This window comes from Ornithorhynchus anatinus, chromosome X1 (assembly GCF_004115215.2).
Source record: "Ornithorhynchus anatinus isolate Pmale09 chromosome X1, mOrnAna1.pri.v4, whole genome shotgun sequence".
In the NCBI taxonomy this organism is placed as follows: domain Eukaryota; kingdom Metazoa; phylum Chordata; class Mammalia; order Monotremata; family Ornithorhynchidae; genus Ornithorhynchus; species Ornithorhynchus anatinus.
In genome coordinates, this window is record NC_041749.1 from 96,706,333 (window position 1) to 96,727,474 (window position 21,142).

The following is a 21,142-nucleotide window of genomic DNA, read 5'->3' on the forward strand; positions in this document are numbered from 1 at the left end:
GGTATTAAAGTGCATAAAGGACACAGGGCCCCCATTACCCTGATTGTTAAATTGTGAGCCCCTTCGGGGCCAGTGACTGTGTCTAATTCTCATCTGTGTAATAATAATTATTATTATTGTGGTATTTAACTGCCAAGCACTATACTAAGCACTGCGGTGTATAAGAGATAATCAGGTCCCATGTGGGGCTCACCTCCTGAATAGGAGAGAGATCAGGTACCAAATCCTCATTTTGCAGATGAGGGAACTGAGGCAAGAAAAATGAAGTGACTTGCCCAAGGTCACACAGCAGCTAAGTGGCAGAGCCAGGATTAGAATCCAGGTTCTCTAACACCCAGAACCATGCTCTTTCCACTAGATCACGCCACTTCTCGGCATGTCTTTTGCTCAGTGCTTAGGACAGTGCTTTGTACACAGTAGACATTTAATAACTAGTATTACCATTATTAGTCATAGCATTTATTGAGCTTCCACTGGATTCAGAGCACTATACTGAGTCCTTGAGAAGTATAAAACCAAGTGATACAGTCCCTGTTCACAAAGAGGTCGTTGTGGGTAGGGAATGTGTCTGCTTGTTATATTGTACTCTCCCAAGAGCTTAGCACAGTGCTCTGCCCACAGTAAGCACTCAATAAATACGATTGAAGGAATGAGTAGGGGGAAAAAAGGGGCACTTCCAAGTGCGTACACACATGCACTCTGTTCTGTCAGAATGCATAATTTCGCTATGCATTCTGAGATAGAATGCGGAGGAGAATTAGGGAACACTCTTCAGACCGTACATGTCTGGATATAGCATGACTCGGGATTGGAAGAAAGGGTTATGCGCATGATGTCAGGTGCAGGGTCTCATAGTAGGGAAGCAGCATGGCGTAGTGGATAAAGTACGGGCCTGGGAGTCAGAAGGTCATGGGTTCTAATCCTGATTCTGCCACTTGTCCACCGTGAGACCTTAGGTAAGTCTCGTCACTACCCTGTGCCTCATTACCTCATCTATAAAATGGGCATTAAGACTGTGAAGCCCACATTCGACCGGGACTGTGTCCAGCATGATTTGCTTGTATCCACCCCAGTGCTTAGTACACTGCCTGGCACGTAGCGCTTAACAAATTCCATGGTTATTATTACTATTACGGTGTGAGTGTTCCTAACGCAAGGTTCTCCGAGAGTGCCGCTCTCGCATTACAGAACTGGGTATTTGTATCATGCTGCATTTTTTTATTTGAGTGTGTTTATATATTATGGCAAAATAAATAATCTACTGAAATGAAAATCTGTAATACCTTCAAAAGTACGATAAACTGTAAGAAATAGTCAAGCGCAGGAGCCTGTCAGTGCTCTGCTACTTTGAAATCATTTGCAGATGTGCATGCAAGTAGCTAGGACTTCTTCTGCGCTTAGCGTTGTCTTAAATATGCCATCTGGCACCCTAGAGCTCCAGCTTAGAGGCCTAGCTGTAGGTTGGGCAATTGTCCCAGCATCACTGGGACCAGCCCAGCTTTTTGTAGGCTATCCTGGACAATCTTGGAAAATGCACCAGTCAGTCGATCCATGGTAATTATTGGGTGCTTACTGTGCGCGGAGCACTGTACTGAGCACTTGGGAGAGTACAATACAACAGAGTTGGTAGACACGCTCCCTGCCCACAGAGAGCTTAGAGTCTAGAGGAACAGAAGTTCCGGAATTGGGACTGGGCTGACTCAATTTTCAGCCTACTGAGCACCCTTCAATCTTGGCTCTTGCTCCCTTCCATATTGGGTCTTCCTGTCTGGGGACGGAGCATTTTGAATAGCACCGGCTCAGTTTTGGCCCTTCAGCATTCAGCCTGTGGGCTTCTAGAATGAAAATGCCAGATTTCTAGGAGGCTCCTGCCACACTTCTCTCCCCTCCCCCAGTCTCACGGTCACCAAGAGAGGAGGGGAAGATGCAAAGCCATCTTCCTCCCCTCCTCCTGGACACATACACCCACACACCTCCCCCCTCCCCCCCACGCTCTCCCCCTGCAAACAATTCTCTCTATCTTTTTCCTCCTCCCAGTCCTACTGCTACAGGTACCGCTGTGCAGCCCGCAGCCAGAACACACCCGACAGCTCAGCTTCCAACCTGGGATTCCGTTGTGCTGCCGACCGCCTGCCCGAGTCTGGATGAGAGCTTCCCCTTGTGGTGGCAACAGAGGAGTGTCTGGAGGCCGACCGGCAAGAGCGATGTGGTGCTTTGCCGGAATTCTGGCTTCCCACCAAAAAACTTGAAAGCCACCAGGTTTCTTGTGAAACAGGATGCCAAATAGGATGGGAATTTAGGCTACTGAGAATTTGCCGGCTAAAGCAAACCCAGTGGCTGATGTGGAGATGTTTGTCGATTGTGTGTTTTGTCTTGTAACATTTTTGGACGTGATTATGATTTCTATTTTGGAGACTTCTTTTAAAAATGAACTCTCTCCAGTCCTCAACAAGGAAACAGATTATTTTTAAGCTGAAATGTTTTAACATAAATGAAACGTGGAGGATGTTTATCATGTAAATAAGAGTCGCCTCTGGTTGCACCCCCCAGTAGCGAGAGGGGAAAATGGGATTTTATATTCACGTAGCACTTTTCCAAGAAAATGAAAGTCCAGTACACTCTACTGATGAATCCAGGGTGGCACAGTGTATCAGCGTTCTCTAAACCTTGAATTTACAGAAATAACTGTGGACTCATTCTGCAGTGCTTTATTTTTTAAACATTAAGTGCCTAGAATGCAGAGAGGCAATTATAGAAAATGACCCTCTACTTTTGAGAATATGTGAAATTGAGGTGTGCGGTAAAACCTCGTTATTTTGAAATGAACTAGGAAAAAAACCCTTTGAATAAACTAGATTTGAATGATCTGCTATTTTTATTAAAGAAAATAGGGCATCCAAATGGTCGAGCTGGAGCAGTTGTTTCAAATTAGACTCCCTTTTGACCTAATGAGGACTTTACCATTATCAATTCCTGTATTCACTTCTGTTTTGTTGACTTCTAAAGAAAAGCTTCTTTCAATTTCATTCTTTGGCTAGAAGGTCTTTGTGTTGGAAATTAGCTCACGCATATCTATTAGCTTCAGTATTTAAATGGTTTAATGAGATTTATTTCCCCAAGAGGCAGGTCTACCCACCATGAATTATTCCTCATTCCACTATCACCTTTTGATTTGATTCCAAGCCTGCTTTGAGTCTGAACCCTTCCATTCCATTTTTGAGGGGAAAAGAAACTCCGTTCATCTTGTTTGACCTTGGGCAGCTTGGACCGAGGTGGGTGGTCTCTCAGTCGTATTTACTGAGCACTTACTCTGTGCAGAGCATCGTTCTAAGGGCTTGGGAGAGTACAGTATAACAGACACATTCCCTGCCCATAATGAGTTTACACTCTAAAAGGGGAGCTCCTCTGGTTCCATCTGTCTGCCTGCAAAGGTCTCGCTGCATCCTGCCTCACTCGCGGGATTTTTGTTCCTTAATTTAAAATCAGATGGTGAAATAAAAACTGGGTGATGATCGGGCCTAAGTCAATCAATCAATCAGGTGTATTTATTGAGCGCTTACTGCATGCAGAGCACTGTGTACTAAGTGCTTGGGAGAATCCATATGACAGAGTTGGTAAACACGTTTCCTGCCCACAACGAGCTCACAGTCTCAGTGTGTTGGTTTGGTCGGGGGGAGAAATGTGCATCTACTGTCTATTTTCTTGGGAGAGGTTTTAATGGAAAATCTTTGAATAAATATTAAATGGCAAAATGTAAGGATACTAAATGCTTATGGCTGTCTTGCTGTTTCTTCTAAAATGGATTGAATTGTCACCACCTACCTTAGAGGAAAAATACCATCTACTCTCTTTTCACCAATATCTCAATGACAAACCCTTCATTTTTAGGAATACTTTAAAAAGTGAGTGTGACCTGTGTACTAAGTGGGATGGAGGGAGTCTCAATTTTCACCAATCAGTAGTATTTATTGACTACTAAGTGCTTGGGAGAGTACAGTATAACAGAGTTACCAATGACCAAGCAGAAATATCAGTTCCCTTGAGGTTCACAGACAAGAATTTTCTGTGGAGCCTCTCTCATGAGAGCCGTTAATGCTATTTTAGAAACTTCCCTGATCTAAACGCAGTAGAAACTACCACTGAAACGGTGCACTCTGTGGGTGTTAAGTATATCAATCAATGGTATTTATTGAGTGTTTACTATGTGCAGAGCACACTACTAAGTGCTGGGGAGAGTACAGTACAACAGAATTAGCAGAAATGTTCCTTGCCCAGAACGAGCTTATAGTCTATAGCCCAGAATATATACTTGAACCTCAGACTAGCAGCAAAATGCCCAACTGACATTTTATATTCTCTCCTGTTCTTGGGCTACTGTCAAAGAGATGCCTCAAAGCAGTGAAGTAGTGTAAGACGGACATTATTAGGAGGGGTAAGGAGACTTGTCTTATGCTGTCGAGTCATCTCCGACCCATAACAACTCGATGGACACATCTCTCCCAGAACGCCCCACCTCCATCTGCAATCGTTCTGGTAGTGTCTCCATAGAGATTCCTTGGTAAAAATATAGAAGCGGTTTACCATTGCCTTCTTCTGCGCAGCAAACTCGAGTCTCCGCCCTCGACTCTCTCCCGTGCCGCTGCCGCCCAGCGCAGGTGAGTTTTGACTTGTAGCAGGTCGCCTTCCACTCGCTAGCCACTGGCCAAGCTAGGAATGGAATGGGTAGGCCTCTGCTTGACTCTCCCTCCCACAGCCGAGACTGTTAGGGAACTGGAAACTCTCCAGGTGCGATCCTGAGAGGATATAAGAAGACTAATAATGATGTTGGTATTTGTTCAGCGCTTACTATGTGCAGAGCACTGTTCTAGTTAATACATAAACTGGAAGATCGGCCCCTCGATCACTGAGTTGCTTCTTTTGGGGTTGAGTTGACTCTTTCACATAGGTAGTGAAAGTCAGGCAGGAAGAACCCCAAAAGTATTTCCTGTCTCTTGGATTCCTTTTACCCTTGAAGTCTTACCCATTGAAAGTTGCCAAGGAACGTACCTTTGTTGTGTCTAGAGATGGCAACCGTACACGAAGGCTGACCGTTTATTGAATTCCAAGCTGGTTTAAACATTTAATACATTAACCCACTGGACCTCCAGTGGAGAACTGGCATTAGCCCTGAGTAATCCCTGCCTCTCGAATGTGTGATTCAATTACTAGGTTGGTTATGTAATTTTTAATTTAAAAAAACCAACGTAAGCTGCATTCAGGTAAGTCATAAAGCGAGAAAATGCTACAGTGCCTGGCAAAAGCTGGGGCCCGTTAGGGATAGGAAAATTCAAGGGATTAATAATGAGTGTGGGGATTTTCCTACTCTGTCAGAGGTTCTGTTCTGCCCCAAAACGGTAATGACCTTCAAGAAATGATTGCCTGAAAATCAGCCAGTGGCCTTGCGGTTTCAGATCACAGCAGGCAGGGTGATCCTGCTTCTCTGGGTGATAGGGTCATGGGAGCTGCTTGTTTGCTTTACCCAAAAGATGCTTTTCAACATGGCATGTACCTAAATGGGGTGTAAATCAAACACCTGGGGGGAAAACTGAGAACAAAGTCACAACCCGCATGCTGTCGGCACTGATAAGAGTCACCTACGTCATTGGGTCTGTTGCCAATGGAGAAGGGCCTTGACAGTATTGCACCACTTTTCCATATCCCGCACTTCCAACCAGTCAAAATACTTACCAGATGTTATTTTTATTTGAGGGAGGGTGTGCGTGTGGAAAAAGGACCATTCGAATTTCCAAAGGCAGAGGGGCAGGATGGTGCTATGGATCCAATTATAATTGGAATTATAGATTTAGTCCCGAGGGCAGAGAACTTGGTGACGGAAAGGGGATACAGAGGAAGGAGTCAGCATTTTAAAAGATGATCTTTTCTTCACTTCATCTCAAACACAGCAAGCTGGAATGGATCCCATTAACGGTTACATGTGTATTTTGTGCATTCATTCATTCATTTGTATTTATTGAGCGCTTACTGTGTGCAGAGCACTGGACTAAGCGCTTGGAAAGTACAATATGGTACCTGTACATTCAAATTGGTCCTGAAAAGAAAAAAGATAGCATCGTAGATAACATGGGATTCTCACATTTTTCCTTTGTGGCCTTCTATAGGAACAGCTGAGTCAGTCTCAGGAGGGAAATGGAAGTAGAAGTTTCTAAACTTAACCTCGATTGGTGTTTTTGGTTGTTTTGTGGCTTGATGCTTTTTTTTTTTTTTTAAAAAAAAAAAGTCAAGCCCATACAATTTCAATAGTCCTGCTCCAGTTTGGTTCTTTTTAAGTTTGGGCTAATTCCTTTGGGCCATAATACTGTTGTGAATTTTTAGTCCTAATTTTAGACACAAGTATTTTAAGGGAAATTTTTCTCCTGTTCATTTCACACCCTCCTTAGGACTGGATGGTTTCTTTACTGGAGTAGTATCCAATTTGGAGCACCTCAACTGGAGGGAGGGGGAGATCTTAAAGGATGATTTTGAAGTGAGAAAAATTAAAGGGTTAGCAAATAGGACCCATGAGACCTGGTGAAAGCAATTAGCTGAGGGGGAAAGAAAAAAAAAAGGTGAGCTAATCGCTTCCAGTATCTGAAGTAGGATCAGAGTCAGATACTGATGCAGCGTGGCTCAGTGGCAAGAGCGTGGTCTTGGGAGTCAGAGGTCATGGGTTCTAATGCTGCTCTGCCACCTGTCAGCTGTGTGACTTTGGGCAAGTCACTTAACCTCTCTGTGCCTCAGTTACCTCATCTGTAAAATGGGGATTAAGACTGTAAACCCCACGTGGGACAACCTGATTACCTTGTATCTCCTTGTATCTCCCTTGTATCGCTTAGAACAGTACTTGGCACATAGTAAGCACTTAACAAATACCATAATAATTATTATTATTATACTCGCCACCTTCACTGAGGACAGGCCACAGGGATTAGATTTAAATCTTCAGGGGTATTTAGCAGGACCTAAGAATGAACTTCCTGCCCACAAGGCCCGTGAGATAGTGGGACAAGATGAGAGGGAGGATGGAGCCTCCTTCCCTATCTTTAAGAAGAAAATAGATGCAAATGTATATGTAATGGTTTCTGTGGAGACTGCCTGGAGACAGGGTCATGGCCTTGCTCTGTGCTGAAAGTAGCTCAGTGCTCTACCCTGGAAGCCCCCTGCAGAAGTTGCTGATGGTCCCGGACTGGAGGAGACAGAGGAAACCTTAAAAGCAAGCAATTCCTTTGTTAGAGACCCAAAAGTTATCTACATCCAGCACATAATAAATTATAAAATTATAAAATAATAATAATAATAATTGTGGCATCCGTTGAGCATTACTATGGGCCAAGCCCTACTCTAAGAGCTGGGGTAGGCATGAGTTAATCAGGTTGGACACAGTCTCTGTCCCACATTGGGCTCACGGTCTAAGGGGAAGGGAGAACAGGTGTTGAATCTGCATTTTACACTCATTATGGGCAGGGAACGTGTCTACTAATTCTGTTGTATCATACTCTCCTGACCACATAGTACAGTGCTCTGCACATAGTAAGTGCTCAGTAAATTCCAATAATTGATGGATTTTACAGATGAGGAAACTGAAGCACAGCGATGTTAACTGTTTTGCCCAAAGTCACGCAGCAGGTAAGTGGCGGAGCTGAGATTAGAACCCAGCTCTTTGGACTCCTAGGCCCATGGGGCAATGGGGGGGAGCCAGCCATGTGCTCCCGGACCTCCCTCAACACTAATGGTCCCAGGATCTGAGGTCAGACCTGAGCCCTAAACCCTTTCCCTTCTCTCCCCTTTGGGTTTGCCATTTGTGGGAAAGACACTGCACCCCTATGACTAAAAGGAGTTTGGAGAAGAGCTGGCCCTTAATCCACTTAGATTGTTGGGAAAAACTTGACCATTTGAACTCCTGAGCATTCCTGGTACCTCAGAAGGGCTATTAGCTGATTTCAACTGTAACTTAAGTTCCTTCCTATTTCATGTTATGGACTTCATAAGTGCTTTTTTTTTTGACTTTTGAACTTCTCTATGTGTTGTCTCTCCCCATTTTAGACTGAGTATAATCATTTGCAATTCAGCAGTCTTCCTCTTAATTCCATTAAGGTCATCCAAAAAATGTATCTAATGGAAGGGCACTAGCCTTCTGACTCTGCTGTTTAGGGTGCCGGGTAAGTGGCAGAGCCAGAATTAGAACCCAGTTCCTCTGACTCCCAAGCCTCTACTCTTCCCACTAGGCCACGCTGCTTTTCAGCCAAACTAGGTGGGGGAACAAGCATGTGTAGAGTGGTGTCCTACACAACACAGTCTGATGAGGGCTGGTGGTCTTCAATTTACACTGAATTAATCGGTATTTGTTAAGCGCTTACTTTGTGCCGGGCACTGTACTAAGCACTGGGGTAGATACAAGCAAATCAGGTTGGACACGGTCCCTGTCCCATGTGGGGCTCACCATCTTAATCACCGCCCTGCTGCTTCTCTGCGGGGCAGGGATTCAAGCTACGCTGTGAAAACCGGGATGAAATTCGATGCGGACAAGGGTGTCGTAGTGCCCTTAAAGGTGAAAGATAAGGCAAAGACTACAGGGGGAGAGACTAGGCCCAAACAGCATGGCCTAGTGGAAAGTGGGAGTCAGAGGAGCTGAGTTCTAGTCCTGTCTCTGTCTCTTGCCTGCTGTGGGATTTTGGGCAAGTGACAACTCCTCTGTGTCTCAGCTTCCTCATCTGTAAAATGGGAATTCAGTACCTGGTCTGCCTTCCATTTTAGACAGGGACGGTCTCTGATCTGCCTATACAGTATCCTCCACAGCGCTTGCTACAGTGCTTGGCACGTAGTGAGTGCTTAACAAATATATTGGTTATTATTTATACTGGAAATGAGGGTCATAGTTGATCAGAAACTGAAGGAGACAGCAATATATTGGCACTCTTTAAATAGCCAACTTAGCACTGGAATTCCTTAGGAGTATGGTGGGCCGGGAATGTGTCTACCGACTCTGTAGTGTCCAACTCTCCCAAGTGCTTAGTACAGTGCTCAGCACACAGTGAAAACTCAATAAATACCATCGATTGATTATGGGATGTAAGAGTGGTACTCACCCTTCCTTTGTGGTCTGACCAGGTGAGACTCTGAGAAGTATGTCCCCTTCTGGACACCACACTGGATCCCGCAGAGAGTCCAGAGTGCAGAGCCCTGTACTAAGCACTTGAGAGAGCTCAATACGATGAAAATAATCTTCTGGTTGGGAGGTAGGTCCTTCCTGCAGGGCTTTAAGAAAGAAGTAGGCAAATATCTGGCCCATGATAATAATATGCCTCCTGAAGGCAGGGAGCCGGATCTGGTGATCTTTCAAGATCAACTAAGGTAGCTCTGAGATTCCACGATTCATGCACTTTCCTTATTTTTATGAGTTCTGTTAGGGAATTGGAATTTCACTCATCCAATCAATGTATTTACTGAGTGATTACTGTGTGCTGGGAGTCTAGAAATGTGCCGGCACCATCTATCGTTATGGCAGATAACCCATCGTGGGCTGAGACCGTGTCTACCAACTCTGTTCAGTCAATCTATTGTATTTATTGGGCGCTTACTGTGTGTGGAGCACTGAACTAAGCATTTGGGAGAGCACAACATGACAATATAACACACACATTCCCTGCCCACAACAAACTTACCGTCTTAGAGGGATTTGTACAGTTTAAGCTTTATTTCCCATGGCTATTAAAATAAAGAAGTCCCTCAGCTTTGGCTCGACCCAGTACGTAGACTGGTTTTAGACTCAAAGCGAGGTTGGCAGGGCTGCTTTAACCACTGGGTAGGAGGGCCTATCTGTCCGACCTTCTGGTTGTCGTGCCGATCCCTTTTCTTTGTCTTCTGCCCTATGTCTCCTTTCCACGGTCCCAACCACAGCTGAGCTAAGAACAGCCTCAGCAGTGTCTGGGAGGAAAATGAATACCTAGATGCAGAGGCATGAACATGTGGGAGGGGGTCTAACTTTGTATCTCTGGGGACTGGGTTTGGGCCTGAATGAGTTAATTCCCATTGTTTCTGTTTCAGGCTTCCTTAGAAGTGTTTGCTGCTGCTTCTTTTTTTTTTTTTTTTTTAAAAAAAAGGTATTTGTTAAGTACTAACTATGTGCCAGGCACTGCACTAGGCACTGGGGTAGATACAAGCTAATCAGGTTGGACACAGTCCATGTCCTACATGGGGCTCAGGGTCTTAATCTCCATTTTACAGAAGAAGGAATTGAGGCACGGAGAAGTGAAATGACTTCCCCAAGGCAGAGCTAGTTTTAGAAGCAAAGTCCTTCTACCACCCAAGCCTGTGCTCGATCCACTAGGCAATGTTGCTTCTCACTAGGCCACGCAGGGGTTGGGGTTATGAAGGCAACAGGTTTGAAGGGAGTACAAAAAATAGAATTAGCAGATATGTTCCCTGCCCATAACAAGCTTACAGTCTAGAGGGGGAGACAGACATTAGTAGGAATAAATAACTAATTAATATATAATTACTATTTACATTGAGAAGCAGGACAGCATAGTGGATAGAGCATGGGCCTGGGAGTCAGAAGGTCATGGGTTCTAATCCAGGCTCTGCCACTTGTCTGTCGTGTGACCTTGGGCAAGTCAGTTCACTTCTCTGGGCCTCAGTGACCTCGTCTGTAAAATGGGGATTGAGACTGTGAACCCCATGTGGGACAGGGACTGTGTCCAACCTTATTACTTGTATCTACCCTAGTGCTTAGAACAGTGCTGGGCACATAGTAAGTGCTTAACAAGTACTATTATTTTTTTTTTATAATTTAAAGATATGTACATAAGTACTGTGGAGTTGCAGGTCGGGCGAATGTCAAGTGCCCAAAGGTCACATATTGGCGTGCATAGATAATGCAGAAGGGAGAGTGAGCAGGGGAAAAGAGGGCTTAACTGGGGAAAGCCTGGGGATGGGACCCTAATAATAATAATGGTGATGGTATTTGTTAAGCGCTTACTATTTGCCAAGCACTGTGCTAAGCAATGGGATAGATACAAGTTAGGTTGGACACGGTCCCTGACCCACATGGGGCCCACAGTCTTAATCCCCATTTGACATAGGTGTTTGAGGCACAGAGAAGTTAAGAGACTTGCCCAAGGCGGCACAGCAGACAAGTGGCGAAGCTAGTTTTAGAAACCAGATCCGGGATTAGAACCCACGTCCCCTGACTCTCAAGCCTTGTTCTTGCCACTAGGCCAGGCTGCTTGAACCTAATTAAGGGTTCCCTTTTGGCCGGGGTGGCAGAAGGGGAAGCCACCACTTCGGCCCAGAGATTGGACGGCGGCAGAGCGTAGCCACATTGACTCAGTGACTGTCACGTCTTCTCCCCTGCCTCCATCTGTTCTGTCTTTCTGCCGTCTCATTCACTGCCCCTTTCCATCTTTGCCTCCTGGAATCCCACCCCACTGTGCTCCTGTTGGACTTGGCCTTATTTTTTTTTTTTTAAGCAGGGGCAGAGGGGAGGGTAATAGACTGGAACCGGGCAGTTTGTTGCTATCTGTTGGGTTCAGGCCAGATGAACAATGAAACGGGCTCTAAAATTTTGGCCCACCCAACCATACCCTGCTCATGCCATTGTGAAGTAGTTTCTCATGAGGAATTCCATCGTCAACATCAAGTATTTATTAAGTACCCATTGTGTTCAGAGGAGTGTAGGCACTGGAAAAGTGACAGAGAACATATAAAGTACCAGCAAGGATTACTTCTCATGCAGTGGTGAGAGGAAAGTCCAAGCCCCTGAAAGTCCTTCCCACTTTCTGTCCAGCAACACATTTTCAAGACTGATTATGAGATTAGTTTTTATGTGTGGGCGAAGCGGAGAGATGTCCATTTAAAGACCAGTTGACTTCGTCCGCTGGTGCCGCCGGGATTCTGGTGTCAGTAAATCTTCCATTTAAACTCTCTAGATCACACTTGGGAAAGTTCCCAGAGCAGCTGCTCTTACTAAAAAAAAAACAACCCTCAGGGTCATGAGTAGTAACTTCAGTACAGTATGTTTTGCTCACCTTTCCTTTTCTTCCATCACAGGTACTTCCTCTGTTTGCAAAGTGATTATGTTCCAGGAAAGCCTTTTTTTTAAGCAGGGAAACATTCATCTGCTGAAAATAATGGAAATCAAAAGGTAATTTATCTTAATCATTATAATTATGGTATTTGTTAAGCACTTACTATATGCCAGGCACTGTATCTTCTAAGTTGTACCAAGCGGAAGTACATTAAAGGAATCCAGCTGATAGATAAAGGAGAAATAAGATAGGGCTGGGAAAAAAAAAGTAAGGAAAATCCACGATGGGCTGCATCAAGCATACTGAGCAGCCTTCTCGAAAGGGTGTGGGAGAATTCCATAAGCTTGAGCTTAGTTCATAAAATGCTTTCCCGGAAAACCTGCTGCGAACAAAATGAATGTTGATTCATAAGTCCCAATTTCAGGGGTGGTTTGAACATTTCAATCAATTCTGAACTCTTTAGGTCCCTAAGGTGACCTAACATTTGCATGTTGTGAACAAGGCACATCAATCGTTCTTAGGCAACCAAAGATTGACAGAGAACTATGGGTTTTATTCACGAGTGTTATAACACACGTCTTAAAAATCTTTAATGAATAAGAGGTTTGTCTTCATCTGTAAGTAACAAGACCACTCAATTAGTTCTTAATTGTGGGAGCATCTGTCAGTGAGAAGAGGAGAAAAGTCAAGCCACCAAATCAATTGGAAAGACACTCCCCCTTCACCCTCCATTAAGAAAATTCAGAGGACTACGTAAGAGGCAGACACATGGGAAGAGTCATGCCGGAGGAACTGCATGCTACCCAAAAGAAAAATGCTGGATGATAGCTCCAATCAATCTGTCAATCGATAGTTATGATAATAATTATGGTATTTGTTAAGCGCTTACTATGTGCAGAGCACTGTTCTAAGCGCTGGGGTAGATACAGGGTAATCAGATTGTCCCACCTGGGGCTCACGTTTTTTAATCCCCATTTTTACAGATGAGGTAACTGAGGCACAGAGAAGTTAAGTGACTTGCCCAAGGTCACACAGCAGACAAGTGGCGGAACCGGGATTAGAACCCACGACTTCTGACTCCCAAGCCCACGCTCTTTCCACTAAGCTACGCTGCATTTATTGAGTGCTTACTGTGTGCAGAGCACTGTATGGTATCTATAAATAGATAAATTACAGATATGCATTTAAGAGCTGTGGAGCTGAGGGAGGGGTGAACAAAGAGTGCAAATCCAAGTTCAAGGGAGACGCAGAAGGGAATGGGAGAAGAGGAAATGGGGGCTTAGTTGGGGAAGGCCTCTTGGAGGGGATGTAATCAAGTAATCAATCCATCAAGTAATCAAGTGGTTTCCAAAAATCCTCAGTCTTCACTCCCGTCATAATTGCCTATGCAACCGTCTGGGTGACCCTTCTGCATTTTGATATTTACTCCAGGCCCACCGCATTTATGTACCTATCCTTCTATTCTACTCTTTCTCCTATCCCTAATTTCTTTTCCTGTCTGCCTCCCCCTCTAGACTGTGAATTCCTCTTGAGCAGGGATGGAGTTTTCCACTCTACTGTATTGTACTCTCTCAGACATTTAGTAGAGTGCTCTGTGCACAGTAAGCACTCAATAAATGCCATTGATTGGTTGATCGGTCTGTTGGTCCCAGTTGCCTAGCAAATTCAAACTTTTAGTGCCGGAATGTGGGCTTGGACCACCAGTTCTGGAAACGTCCTGGTGCCACCAGAATACAAATCACTTTGGTTTAGCAGTAATCTCCTTCCTTCGTAGACCGCGGGCCTCAGGTGGCACAGGGACTGTGTCTGATCAGAGGTCGTGGGTTCTAATCCTAGTTCCGCCATTTGTCTGCTGTGTGACTCTGGGCAAGTCCCTTAACTTCTCTGTACCTCAGTTACCTCATCTGTAAAAGGGGATTAAGACTGTGAGCCTCACGTGGGACAACCTGCTTACCTTATATCTACCCCAGTGGTTAGAGCAGTGTTTGGCACATAGTAAGTGCTTCACAAATACCATAGTTATTATTATTAATTATTATTATTATCTTGTATCGTATCTGCCCCAGTGCTTAGTACAGGGTTCGGTAGGTCAATCGATCGGATCTACTGAGTGCTTCCTGTGTGCAGAGCACTGTACTGAGCGCTTGGGTGAATACAATACAGCAGAGTTGGTAGACACATTCCCAACCCGCAAGGCGCTAGTCTAGTACATAGTAAGCACTATTATCATTATTATTATTAGAATTTGAGAGTTATTGTTTTCCATTCTGATCCCTATTTAGGGTGAAAGGTGCAGTAGCAATGAAACTGACTTTTTTAATTGCCTAGAAACACAAAGTTGTTTTCCCCAGAGTTTATTGAGCCTAAGCCCTTGACTACATAAACATTACTAAGGGGATTGTGTAGCTTTGTACTTTCATAAATAGGGCCAAGCATGAGTGACATTTGCTAATCATCTGGATAATTACCTGGATAATTGCAACCTAAAAATGTGTGTCGACCTGAATTCAAGAAGACTATGCATCGGGAGTATTTAGATACCTGATTATATCTGTATTTTGGGAGGCCCAAATTAACTAGATAAATTCTGTGGTTTATTGAAAGAGAAAGTGTGGTATTTGTTGAGCATGGCACAGTGGATAGAGCACTGGCCTGGGAGTCAGAAGGTCATGGGTTCTAATCCCAGCTCTGCCTCTTGGCTGCTGTGTGACCTCGGGCAAGTGACTTCACGTCTCTGGGCCTCAGTTACCTCATCTGTAAAATGGGGGTTGAGCGCTCACCTCCTCCTGGAGGCCTTCCATGGCTGAGCCCTTCCTTTCCCTCTGCTCCTCCTCCCATTCCCATTCCCCCTACCCCCTCCCTCTGCTCTACCCTCTTCCCCTCCCCACAGCACTTGTGTATATTTGTACATATTTATTATGGAAGCAGCGTGGCTCAGTGGGAAGAGCACGGGCTTGGGAGTCAGAAGTCATGGGTTCAAATCCTGGCTCAGCCACTTGTCAGCTGTGTGACTTTGGGCAAGTCACTTAACATCTCTGTGCCTCCGTTACCCCATCTGTAAAATGGGGATTAAGACTGTGAGCCCCACGTGGGACAACCTGATCACCTTGTTTCCCCCCCACAGCGCTTGGAACAGTACTTTTCACATAGTAAGCGCTTAACAAATGCCATCATTATTAAGAGAAGCAGCATGGCCTAGTGGCAAGAGCACAGGCTTGGGAGCCAGAGGTCATGGGTTCTAATCCCGGCTCCATCACTTGTGTGCTGTGTCATCTTGGGCAAGTCACTTAACTTCTCTGTGCCTCAGTTACCTCATCTGTAAAATGGGGATTGAGACTGTGAGCTCCACATGGGACAACCTGATAACCTTGTATCTACCCCACAGATTAGAACAGTGCTTGGCACATAGTAAGCGCTTAACAAATACCATAATAATAATTAATTCTGCCCTCTAGACGTCTTCATAGCAGATAGAACTCTCAAGTTATTAGAATCTCTATATGTAGGGAGTTAGGCAGTTGGCTCATAGATTATAACAGGAGGCAAGTGCTGTTAAAACTTTCTTAACACCTCAAACTCTTGCAATATATTACAAGTCATTGGATATCATTGTTGAAAATGTTTTTCAATCAATCATTTATTGAGTACTTACTGAGTGCAGAGCACTGTACTAAGCTTTTGGGAGAGTACTTCATAACAGAGTTGGTAGACATGTTCCTTGCCCACAAGGAGTTTATAATCTAGAGGGGAAGACAGACATTATTACAAATAAATAAATAAATTGTGGATATGTACATAAGTCCTGGGGGGCTGAGGGTGGGGTGAATAATGGGTGCAAATTCCCATTTTACAGATGAGGTAACTGAGGCCCAGAGAAGTGAAGTGTCTTGCCCAAGGTCACACAGCAGACAAGTGGCAGTGCTGGGATTAGGACCCATGACTTTCTGACTCCCAGGCTCAAGCTCTATCCACTACGCCATGCTGCTTACCCCAGTGCTTAGCACTGTACTTATTAAGTTCCATAACTGACTAACTAGACCCAGCTTGGCCACTGCTAGGGTGGTGTTGGGAGTCCTCTCTGGACTTCAGATTCCATATTTTTAAATAAATTCAGGGATAAGCTCATTATGGGCCAGGAACATGTTCTGCTAATTCAGTTGGATTGTACTCTTCCAAGCGCTTAGAACAGTGCTCTGCACACAATAAGCGCTCAATAAATACGATTGAGTGAGTGAATGCTGGCTAACTGGAGAGCCGATAGCACCGCCCCCCTCCCAGACCCTCAGTGTTTATGTTCCTATCTGTAATTTATTTCTTCATATTAATGTCTGTCTCCCCCTCTAGACCGTAAGCTCCTTGTGGGCCAGGAATGGGTCTATTCATTGTTATACTGCACTCCCCCGAGCACTTGGTACAGTGCTCTGCACACAGTAAGTGCTCAATAAATAGGATTGACTGGCTGACTGGAAGCCATCTGGTTGTTTGGGATTCATTTAGTTGGGAACCGATGCCACACTCATCGGGTATCATGGCCAGGTCTGCTCCTCGAAACACACGCCAATGAGGGGCAGCTTGGTTCAGTGCCGAAAGGAGCCCCGTGTGCGCCCCCCCACCCCCCAAAAATAAATAAATAAAAAATTAATAAATGAACAGCATCCCCTTTGAAATAATTCAGGCCAGAACAGGCATGCTGCCACAGTCCTGCCTTCCTTTGACCCTCAAGTAATAATAATAATAGTATTTGTTAAGCACTTACTATGTGCCGAGCACTGTTCTAAGCACTGGGGTAGATTCAGGGTAAACAGATTGTCCCACGGGGGGCTCACATTTTTAATCCCGTTTTACAGATTAGGTCGCTGAGGCCCAGACAAGTTAAGTGGCTTGCCCAAGGTCACACAGCAGACAAGTGGTGAAGGGATTAGAACCCATGACCTCCGACTCCCAAGCCCGGGCTCTTTCCACTAAGCCGCGCTGCTTCCGCCGCTGCTTCTGTGGATCCCTCCAAACTGTAAACTCATCCTCTAGGCTGTAAGCTTGTCGTGGGCGGGGAATGTTTCTGTTATATTGTTCTATTGTACTCTCCCAAGCGCTTAGTACAGTGCTCTGCTCACAATAAGCACTCAGTCAGTATGATTGGCCGCCTGATTCTCTCAGTAAGTACTTCCTCTCTGTTAAGTAGGTGGAACGGCCAATCTGTGCTTTCACGGACACGTCCAGCTGTCGTGATTTATTGAGAGCAGAGGACGACGACGATGACGCATTGAGTGACAACCTGGTGGTTTGCCTAACTCTATTCAGGAGTGTACTGCTCACCCCCAAAAACCTATACTATACGCACACCGTATACTTCCAAGTATAAATCAAATTTTAAAAGCTCCCTTGAGTTTGGAGTCGATGCCACTGATGGTGAGATTTTGATCCGTCTCTGCAAGCGAACCAATCGATCAATCAATAAATGGTATTTATTGAGCAAAGGGACGTACTAAGTGCTGGGGAGAGTGCGGATTGGGAGACATGATCCCTGCCTGTAAGGGGCTTACAATCTAGACGGGGAGACTTACAGTCTAGATGGGGAGACAGGCTTGTAAATAAATTACAGATATGTACATAATAATAATAATAATGGTATTTGTTAAGTGCTTGCTATGTACAAAGCATTGTTCATTCATTCATTCAATAGTATTTATTGAGCGCTTACTATGTGCAGAGCACTGTACTAAGCACTTGGAATGAACAAGTCGGCAACAGAGACAGTCCCTGCCGTTTGACGGGCTTGTTCTAAGTGCTGGGGTAGAAACAAGGTAATCGGGTTGTCCCATGTGGGGCTCACAGTCTTCATCCCCATTTTACAGATGAGGTCACTGAGGCACCGAGAAGTGAAGTGACTTGCCCCCAGTCACATAGGTGATAAGTGGTGGAGGCGGGATTAGAACCCACGACCTCTGACTCCCAAGCCTGTGCTCTTTCCATTAAGCCACGCTGCTTCCCTATAGCAAGTGCTTAATGGGTACTAGCAAAACCAATCTCTTCCTCATTGTAGGTATGTAAAAATTGCCCTGTGTCACACTGCATTTGCTACCCACTGTGGAGTTTTGGGGGTTGTTGTGGGGGGTTTGCCATTTTGGCCCTCTTTGTGGTGATGTTCCTGAAGGCAGTACCCTATTTCTAACTGCCTCACAGGGAATGTGCCTGACATGATGATCTTATATCTAGCCCAGCACTTAGTACGGTGTGTGGCACATAGTAGGAGCTTAACATATAACCAAATAACACAAGTATTTGTATTATTATGATTATAATAATAATACTGATATTTGTTAAGTGCTTACTATGTGCCAGGCACTGTTCTAAGCTCTGGGGTAGATACAAGATAATCCGGTTGAACACAGTCCCTGTCCCACATAGGGCTCATAGTCTTAATACCCATTTTCCAGATGAGGGAACTGAGGCACAGAGACATGAAGTGACTTTCCCAAGGTCACGCAGCAGGCAAGCTGTGGAGCTGGGCCCCTGCTCTTTCCACTAGGCCATGCCGTTTTGACAAGCTGATTTGACTTCTGCTTCTGTCCCAACTGTCCTTGGCAGTGCCTCATAGTTGGAAGCTAGGTCTCACTGTATATTTAAAGCATTTCTTCCTTCCAACCTACATATGGGTTAGCCCTTTCCAGCTTATCATAAAGCAGGTATTTGAATGTCCATTCTCCTCACACATGCCCTCTAGGGAAGATGTGATAAGAATGTTTCAGTTTTGTTTCCCATTCCCGTTCTACATCGCCCTCGCACTTGGATTCGCACCCTTTATCCATCCCTCCCTCCCTCAGCCCCACAGCACTTAGGTACCGATCTGTGATTTCTTTATTTATAGTAACCTCTCTCTCCCCCTCTAGACTCTAAGCTCCTTGTGGGCAGGGAACGTGTCTACCAACTCTGCTGGACTGTATTCTCCCAAGCACTTATACAGTGCTCCGCACACAGTAAGCGCTCAATAAATACCAGTGATTGTTTGGTTGATTGGTTCCAGGTCCTTACTGTCTGTGGTCCTGACTTGCCAGTTGATATTGAGCATTGCAGACAAGTGGCATTGGTGGAACTGCTGAATGTGACATATTGTTGGATCCAGGTTTCCCAGCAATAAAGACAGCTGGGCATAAATTTGGTCTGAATCGTGATGCCAAATTAGTGCCGTGCTGTCTGTTGGCCTCCTCAAAGAAGGTGCACTCCTTCTTGATTTGCTTTTCTTCATTGTGGCCTGCCTGTCCTGTGTCTTATCAGGCAGTGCGCTGGGTAAGAAGCAGAATCAGTGACGACACTCAATTCTATCGCAGTGTAGCTCTTTGGTTTAGATGTCACGGGGTGTTTTCCTAAACTTTTTCTGTATCTGACAAGCAGCAAAAATCATGCAAGAAACAGCATGGGATAGTGGATAGAAGCATGGGCCTGAGAGTCAGAAGGTCATGGGTTCTAATCCCAACTCCTCCACTTGTCTGCTGTGTGACCTTGGGAAAGTCACTCTACTTCTCTGTGCCTCAGTTACCTCATCTGTAAAATGGGGTTGGAGACTGTGAGCCCGTGGGATGTGGACTGTGTCCAACCTGATTTGCTTATATCCACCCTAGCTCTTAGTCCAGGACTTAACAAATACCATAAAAAAGTCTGCTGTGCCTCCTTAACATCTAAAGTTTTAGATAAAGGATGTTCTTCTGAAATCATTGTGGGGGACTCTGGGTAGAGTAAGGGGGAGGCCAAGGGGAGCGGGGCAGGGTGAAGGTGAATTCAGGCAGTGGAGATTTACAGGTCAGTAGTGTGTGTGCTTCCGTCATTTCTCCTTTTGTGTCCTCTCCTCAGCATTGGGTAGAGTGACCTTGCACAAAGCAGACACCGCTCGGTACAATTCACCGTTTTTGGCGCTAGCTTATCTTCTGTTACCTTCAGTGAGTTATTCGGGGATTTGCAGGTCAGTTTTGTGGGCATACTTCTCTCATTTCTCCTTTTGTGCATCAAGTAGTGCGACCTCGCACAGAGCAGACACTTGGTACAATTCACCGTCAATGAGGGTGCTGTGATTTCTGTTACCTTTAGCGTGCTACTCAAGAAGAAACAAAGATCTCTATTTGAGCTCTCCAAGGTTTTACCAGCCCATGTTTGTTCTGGAGGATCATCTTTTCCCCATCGGAACTAGTACAGTTCATTTAAACCTTTCATTTCAGCCATTAATTTGTTCCCCATCTGAAGAGCTCTGGGGCTATGAGCCCTTATGGCTTTATGAGCTATAATTCATTCATTCATTTAGTTGTATTCACCGAGCACTTACAGTGTGCAGAGCACTGTACTAAGCGCTTGGAAAGTACAAGTCAACAATAAAGAGACAATCCCTGCCCACACCGGGCTTACAGTCTAGAATTCTAGAAGATCCATAGACCCTAGAAAAGAGGAATGTTGAGGTCTATCAATGAATGAACCAATGGCATTTGTCGAGCACTTACTATTAACAGAGCAATATACTCAGCACTTGGGAGAATAAAACACAACGGAATTGGCGGAAACGTTCCCTGCCCACGACAAACTCAGAGTCTAGGTCCCGTAGGGTTTGCCGCTAAAAAATAATCTGCCCTGCCAGATGGTCCCGAGGTAAGTTGGCTATTGGCATCCCCGTTGCAGTCTTTTGGGTCCCGGTTTGGCATTCATTCAATCGTATTTACTGAGCACTTACTGTGTGCAGAGCACTGTACTTGGGAGGCTTCTACTTGAGCGCTTGGGAGGCACCCTCTGCAAACCTGCCCGAAGGTCAGGGGAGGCAGCATCCCAGAAGCACCGTCCGCTTCCTCCTCCGCAGAGCGGCGCGAGTCGGTCGGGCAGTTCCCAGGGCGGCAAGGAGCTAATTGTATAGAATAGAATAGAATAGAATAGAAAGCGGAGTAGCACCTGAAGGCTGCAACAGGAAACGAGGTTTAGGTCAGGACTCGGCGACTGAACGGGCTTAAAAACCTGCTTCCCTAACCTCATTTTCTGGGAAGCGTTTATAATAGCCTTTATAATAGTGAAACCATAATCTTTTGCTGCCTAGTCATTAGATTGCAAGG

The 21,142-nt window shown here is 45.1% G+C and overlaps 1 protein-coding gene, 1 long non-coding RNA gene and 1 other non-coding gene across 6 annotated transcripts in view; 1 reads left to right on the forward strand and 2 right to left on the reverse strand.

Annotated features, from left to right (window-relative positions):
* SUMF1 (sulfatase modifying factor 1) overlaps window positions 1–3,767 on the forward strand; it is an 87,783-nt gene extending 84,016 nt beyond the window's left edge. For all 3 annotated transcript variants that reach the window (XM_029051112.2, XM_039910232.1, XM_039910231.1), the window contains one exon: window positions 2,038–3,767. In XM_029051112.2, coding sequence (XP_028906945.1) covers window positions 2,038–2,148 — 111 coding nt within the window. In that variant the 3' untranslated portion in view covers window positions 2,149–3,767. The remainder of the gene's footprint in view (window positions 1–2,037) is intronic.
* An 898-nt stretch (window positions 3,768–4,665) lies between these two features.
* On the reverse strand, window positions 4,666–4,803 carry LOC114807140. The gene has a single exon (XR_003755193.1). It is a non-coding gene; the product is annotated as a small nucleolar RNA SNORA7 (small nucleolar RNA).
* A 4,346-nt stretch (window positions 4,804–9,149) lies between these two features.
* Window positions 9,150–20,939, reverse strand: LOC114806645. Of its 2 annotated transcripts, XR_003754709.1 has the most exons (3): window positions 20,773–20,939; window positions 12,063–12,155; window positions 9,150–9,291 (listed from the first exon to the last, which is right to left on the reverse strand). It is a non-coding gene; the product is annotated as an uncharacterized LOC114806645 (long non-coding RNA). The 2 variants fall into 2 exon arrangements; XR_005659517.1 differs by lacking the exon at window positions 9,150–9,291 and having other exon boundaries at window positions 11,665–12,155.
* Between the last annotated feature and the right edge of the window lie 203 nt (window positions 20,940–21,142).